This window comes from Camelina sativa, chromosome 6 (genome assembly GCF_000633955.1).
Source record: "Camelina sativa cultivar DH55 chromosome 6, Cs, whole genome shotgun sequence".
NCBI classification, from domain to species: Eukaryota; Viridiplantae; Streptophyta; class Magnoliopsida; order Brassicales; family Brassicaceae; genus Camelina; species Camelina sativa.
The window spans coordinates 15602885-15609871 of record NC_025690.1 but is presented as its reverse complement, the minus strand read 5'-3'; the positions used below and the strand labels follow the sequence as shown (position 1 = coordinate 15609871).

Genomic DNA, 6987 nt, shown 5'->3' with positions numbered 1-6987 from the left:
TTACGAAAACTCTTACTTAATTAGTGTACAACATTATCTAACATTAATTCTCTCTGGAGATGATGAATCAAAATCAAATGAATATGTCTTTTGAATCCTCCCTCCTTCTTGCATTACATGCCAATGCAGTTTCTCTGATGCTGCGGAGTGCCACTGCAACGAACAACGTCGAGGAAAGTGTTCTCATCACATGGAATCCATAGTCTTGATGAGTTATAAGCATCTTGAGCTTGATCAAGCAATGCTTTAAAGATTGGATGTGTAAGCAAACTCATCTTTATCACAAACCTCTTGTAATCATCACCAACATACACTACCAAATGTCCTCTTGGAACATCTTTTGGTATTGCTTCATTTTCTTTCTTGAATCTCCACAAAACCGTGTCGCAGCAACTCTCGCATGAAGATGTACAACAAGGTATGACTATGGATTTACTCTTTATGGTTTTGAGTTTGCTTCCGCATGACTTTATGAACTTGTTCTTCATTTTGAGTATAGAAGGAGAGGTTTCGAATTACCAAAAAAAAAAAGGATGATTAATATAGATAGAGATGGTTTTGTGATGAAGAGTACAATGGTGAAGGACATGTGTATATATAGATGGTTGATTTACATAGCTTAGATAGAAAATAAATCTTAGGTCCATGGTGATATTAAATGTAGTGTTTCTGAATATGTTATGGGCAAGATTTTTTTTCTTTTCAAATAATGATAAGATACATCACGAGGGCTTTCAAATCATGCATGATAATTGTTTGCCATTTTGTTTCACTCGTGCGGTTCCGTTATTTTCCTTCATAAAACTGAAATTATACGAACATGCATTGCATTATTACATTTGCTATATATATTAAGAAATGTTTTTTTTTCTTCTCACTTGTAACTGATTTTCATGGGGACTAAGGCTTGTGAGACCCCACATAAGGAAAGATAGGAGTGATGGGTTTTAAATCTTCTTGGATAAAGTGTGATCTCGAGTTATGAATCATGGCTTGAATGATTCTAAAATTTACTGTGATTTCTTGAAGATACAAGACTCTAGTTGCAGTGACTTTTTGAATCAGCCTAAATTATCTATACAAATCCAGAATTCATGTGATAAGATATAATCTTATTTAATGGTTCTATGAATGGATATATGATAATAATCTATCTACATAGGCNCTCAAATATAATAAGACTTTTTGGGTTGTGTCGGCTTGGATATCAGATTCTTTTTTTTTCTTTTGAAATGATCAATTCAGATTTCATTTTGTTAACAATATACAGTGTACGTAATTAAGTTGGGGTGGTGACACATCAACAATGTAACACTAGTGTACAATTAAACAACTATGATTCACATTGTCTGGTCATTTTTTGTTTTAAATTAATCCTCTTTAAGTTTTCTTACCAAAATATTGTTTGTTTATAAATAATTTTCTAGTGTTTTATAATGATTCTAATTTGAAACAAACTCGGTGAATCTTTGAGCCAGACAAAGTAAACATCTCATCATCAAGAACTTTATAACTAAACATCATTTTGAGTCTTTGGACCAGACAGAACTGATGTATCATCAGACCCGGGACGGTTCAAGAGCTGGTTATCGATAAGAATGAGGGCCATTCTAAAACTAGGCTGGCTTCGTCTGCATGAAATTTATTGTGGGAACGTGACGGCTTTTATGATGTTTGTCTTTTGAGAGTCTCATCATTCTTACGAATAAGCTCATTCGATGAGCTAAGGAATGATTTAAAGTTTTAAAACCTTGTCGAAATTACCGACCTTTGATTTTGGGTTCAAGAACACTAAATTAATTCACTTAATGAAGTTACATACGTAAATGAAATTGAAATTTTTTAATATACATACATATATATATATATATATATAATTTGATACAAATCAAAGCATTGATGTCATAATGATGATGGTCAAGTTGGAGTACATATATATGTAATGTCTTGTATATACTCGGATCATCCTATTTCTGTCACTCGATTAGCGACTCAACTGGTTAGAGCTAGTAAAAGAATTCGTAAACTCTACAGTAATTTGATAAAAACCTATTTTGACTTTTGTTCTTAATTTTGGAAGAAAAACAAAACAAAAAAGAGGCATAGATGAGGAAGCCATACCTCCCTTCTTACACACACCCACACTATTATTTGATTTGACTTTCACATGTGTCTTTCCACAGTTACCAGCTGTCATTCTTTTTCCATTATTATATCACTTTTTAGTACCAAAAAAATAAAAACCATGATTAATAAGTATTTTCTCCTTCTCATAAACATTGATGTTTAAAAAATTTTATATATTTTAAAAAAACAATGATTACTGAATTTAAATATATTTTTTTCTTTGACTAAAGAGATATTATTTAATTTTAAACCAATAACGATTCAAAATTTTAAATATTTTCAATAATTATTTTTTGAAGTTTACAAAATATCAATCTTTGTGGGACAAAAAAATATCTCAAAACATCAATTTTGATGAGACAGAGAGAGTATACTCTTGTCAAAAGATTGAACTATAATAAATAGTGAAGCATTTGGGTTTGAATTTGATAAGCGCATAACGGGGACAATTTGTAAATACTTTGATGATAATCACTGGAGGCTGGACTACAAAGGTCTTGACTCTTGAGGTTCGGTGATTATAAAATGTAAAGGGTCAAGAAGATGATAGTATTTTTAACTTAAATTAAATCATACAATACAACATTCCATTTTCCAACCAAACTATTTAATTCTCCCCCATGCTTCGTTTTGGGAGGCAGTAGAGCTATATTCTTCTCATGATAGTTTAATTTAAAATCATACAACAATCCATTCTCCAATTTAGTCTTGTAATCGATTCTGAATTACTATTATCGATTCATGTGATATTTTTTTCCTATTATAGGTTTCTACAAGTAATTATATCTAAACTTTCGTAGAGAGAGAGTAGTAACAAACAACACATAAAATTGTTTTCACTACGGCTTCTGATATGGCGTTGGAATAGAAAAATTGAAAGATAATTAGTGGCTTTAAATTTAATCATACGTCCTCGCTCATAAAATATGCATACAACAATCCTATAACTTGTAAAGATCAAAGATCATCTTTGAAGAAATGTTGACAATTACTTCTGATTTCATCCTTCCTCGAAAACCTCTCTAGATAACGGAGAAAACCTCTCTAGATAACGGAGAATCCATCAAAACTGTTACATACGTCGCTCCGAGGCTCCACCATCAAACCTCAATATCGATGCACAGGGAAACATCAAGAAATATACAAACGAAACTGAGACGAGTTCCACTACTACAAAAGCAGTATTTGTCATAACTTGCCTGTTTTTTTGCAATGAACCAGAGAATTGATTATTGCTTAAGATCCAAAGCTCTTAGGTTTCGCATATTGGTGAGCTCTGCCAAAACGAAAGAGATGCAATATAGCTTATAAATAAACAAATTGCATCCGAAAAATTATTGATGATGTTACAAAATCGAACTGGTTTTTATCACAAAGTGTTAACGGATAATCAGAGATAATAATCCTTGTCCTGGTAACTCGCAACTGAACTCGAATTTTAGATCCAGTACTTTCAAACTTGTCAGATTGATTAGTTCTGTGCCGAAACTAAGAACTATCAGAAACAAAGTAAAAAAGACTTTCAATGTCAATGACATCTATAGTATTGATTTGTTCTGAAGTACCTACATTGAACAGGAAAACCACCATCAAATAAGGCGTCACGGAGAATCAATGTCTTGAGCGAGAGCGACACAGCCTCATTCAAGTATGGTAAGACACTGTTATCGTAAAAGTTTCTACCGAGCTCAAGATTTCTGAAACTTCCCAGGCCCTTACTACCTAGAAGCAGTAAAGTATTTTACATTGTACGAAGACTTGGAAACACGAGCAAAAAATGAAAACGAATAGACAGACCTTGTCTTTTGTCGAACCAGCCTTTGAAGTATCCAGACGATTCACTACTCATCCATCCTCTACGAATGCTTAAATGAGGATCAGTAACGACTGAGGTCATATAGGCCTTGAGCTCTAACAAATCCCGCCTCTTCACTTTCAACGCAGCTTCTACATCCCTGCAACATCATCATCGTCATCGTTATCATCCATGTTAGGCTAAAGATCTCTGACTTTGAGGAAGACATTAAATGCAAAGATCACATGAGGAAACACAGAGAATGTAAAGATAATTCAAAGTCATTTATAGTGTAGACATTGTGAAACTTGAGCTCAAGGCATATGATGCAATGTGCTACAAAGAAGCTGAAGTCTTAAGAGTGTCACACGAGTATAATTAATCAATTGTTATCAATTTAAGTATAAACATAACCATAAAAAGCTCTGCAAACTATGCATAAAATACAGGAGTTGAAAGATACAGTTCATTCCATTTAAAATATCCTCATGGAGATTAATTAAGCCGTTTCCAAAATAAAAGTAGCCCCCATGAGCAATTAGCAGCCCAACAAAAACCCAATGCATGATGGTTGCTTTCTCTGAATTATTTGCCTCTACCAAATCTTTTGATGTTATTAGCAGAGTAATTTATTTGTAACTCATCATTAAGCCATAGCAAATAATGGACCTATCTGTCGGACTATGATTCAAATGGTTGCTTTGTGGGTGTAGATAATTCTGTGGGGAGAGACACTCACACTTGTCATTAATTTGTTCGGCCATCATCGCATGCTATTACAAAGAACAATGAGATCATTGAATAAACATTATGTAAATTGCTTGAAAATTTTACTTTTTGTCAGTTGTTACCATCTCATTGACTTTTAATTACACAAACATATATAAATTTATGAAAAAGGTGATCCACTATAAAAATGGTGGAAGTTTCCTATTCGGGCAACTAACCAATTCTTCTCATTGATTCTTATGTCTTCTTCACCACTTTAACGGTGGAACTTTCCTATTTGGACGAGTGATTATTATTCTTTTTAATTTTTTTGTTTGTATCAATCGTCACAAAACAATAACAAACAAACACATCATCTATTAAGGCTAATCAATCAATCTTTTGTTTTGTCTTTTGCGAGTGGAACACACTGAAAACAGTTGTAAGAATTCCCATACCTAAACCTTACTTCTTCTATAAAAAGCACAAGACATTGGAAGAAGCAAAACAAAACAAAAATGCAAATTCAGACAAGGCATGACTTGGTAGTGGTGGTGCTGGTAATAATGGTGGTTATGAGCTCTTTCATTGTGGAGGGTGGAGGGAGAGGGATAGACACAAGGCTTCACCATGTTCAGAAGGAAAAAACTGTCATTCCATCAGCAAGAGGAGTAGACAACCATCATAACATTCCAAGACAGAACTTTGACAATTGGGGTGGCAACGGGGGAGGCGGTGGTGGAGACGATGGAACAGCTTAGAATCAGCAAAAGGAGCTCCTAAAACGTGTATGTGTGTATATATGTAAAGACTGTGATGTGATGAAGTGAGTAATGGCCTATGTTTTGTGCTTTTTTTTTTGTGATGTATCCTAAGTATATGTATATATATATATGCTTTTCATTAGACTTGTGGTATGAGCATGTGATGAATGAATGACAATAACACTCATAAGAAGTGAGTTTATAAACAGAAGAAAGTATTGATTAAGAGTAGTTGAAATGAGTACCTTTACAGCTAGTTTAGCCAAAGTCTGGTAGAGTAGCTGCTTTGGATGATCAGTAAAGCTTCATCTGCTTCTTCCTTCAAAAGCCTCAGGTTCTAAGATAATTATAAGCAACACAGCAAGGCCTCTCTGGTCCAATTGATAAAAGCATCGAAACCATGCTCGGCACCACGGAGAATCAAAGTACAGAAGCACAAAACCCTCCTCAATAGACTGATAGAACTGGAATTTCGAGTTTTGCTTCTTCACCTTAATGTATGCACAAAATTGATCTCAATTTCTATGCAGTCCCATTTAACACAAACTGGGAGACCATAATCTGATGCGTGTAACTTCTCCACAGCCACAAAGCTACCTTTCCATTAAAAAAAACCTAAGTTGATGCCATAAAATTTGATTATTCAAGTGAAGTAAACACAAAGAAACCTTTCGATAATAAAGCAAGTTAATTTTACATGGTAGTACCTAATCTATTGTCCTCAAAACATTATACTATAGCAGCTTGAGAACACCCAATCTTTTTTTATAATAACCTCTCTCTGATCCACAAACATAATGAACTCAGCTATGTAATAAACCTTACTAAAAAAAGATTAGCTAGCTGCTTCCCCTGAGTTTAGGTACTAACATGTGAGGTGAGTCCAAAAGCTCAAGCCAGCAGCATTACAAGTAACCAAATCACCAAGCCAAATATATATCACAAGGCAACAACTTACAAAAGCAATTATGCAAAATGCAGCAATCAATCTCCGTGGAGGCTCTCTGAAGCATACTACTGAATTCTTCCAATTCCAATCGCTTCTCCAACGAAGGTGGAAGCACACATCCCGGAGATTATGTGCTTCGATGAAAGAGGGGAACGGAGAGGCTTAGATTCCATTAATCAAGCATGACACAGTCACTCACCAGTCACGATGACCTCCTCCTCCTCCTCCTACTCTCGATTTTGAATCTTCGCCACCACCATTGATTGTTGTTACCAGGTTTTGAGATTCCCCATTGGGTCAATCTGACCGAAATTAATTTAAACCGGGTCCTTTCATACCAACAAGGCAACAACATAATTATATACTGTATTTTTTTGAAATATATATATTTTTAGTATATAATATATATATATATATATATAATCAAAACGCTAGAATTATTTTATTTTTTTGTTAACAGATTTTTTTTTTTGTAATTAGTTCTAAGTGGAAAAAAGGGGAAAAAAAAAACTCCTAACATATAAGTTTTGTTGTATAAATTTGTTCATATATCGTTTTTTTTCTTCTCGAAAACATTAAATTTGGTTTGGATATATTTGATTTGGACATATTTGGACATGGTTCTATTTGATTTGGACATGGTT

The 6987-nt window shown here is 33.9% G+C and overlaps 2 protein-coding genes and 1 long non-coding RNA gene across 3 annotated transcripts; 1 reads left to right on the top strand and 2 right to left on the bottom strand.

Annotated features, from left to right (window-relative positions):
- On the bottom strand, nucleotides 1-599 carry LOC104791590 (indole-3-acetic acid-induced protein ARG7). Its single transcript, XM_010517513.1, has one exon. The coding sequence runs from the start codon at nucleotides 486-488 to the stop codon at nucleotides 114-116; it is 375 nt and encodes a 124-aa protein (XP_010515815.1). The 5' UTR covers nucleotides 489-599; the 3' UTR covers nucleotides 1-113.
- On the bottom strand, nucleotides 3001-6654 carry LOC104791589. The gene is made up of 5 exons (XR_768930.2): nucleotides 6353-6654; nucleotides 5640-6009; nucleotides 3925-4082; nucleotides 3697-3849; nucleotides 3001-3403 (listed from the first exon to the last, which is right to left on the bottom strand). It is a non-coding gene; the product is annotated as an uncharacterized LOC104791589 (long non-coding RNA).
- LOC104791588 lies at nucleotides 5027-5625 on the top strand. Its single transcript, XM_010517512.2, has one exon. It carries the CDS (start codon nucleotides 5149-5151, stop codon nucleotides 5389-5391), a length of 243 nt encoding a protein of 80 aa, XP_010515814.1. The 5' UTR covers nucleotides 5027-5148; the 3' UTR covers nucleotides 5392-5625.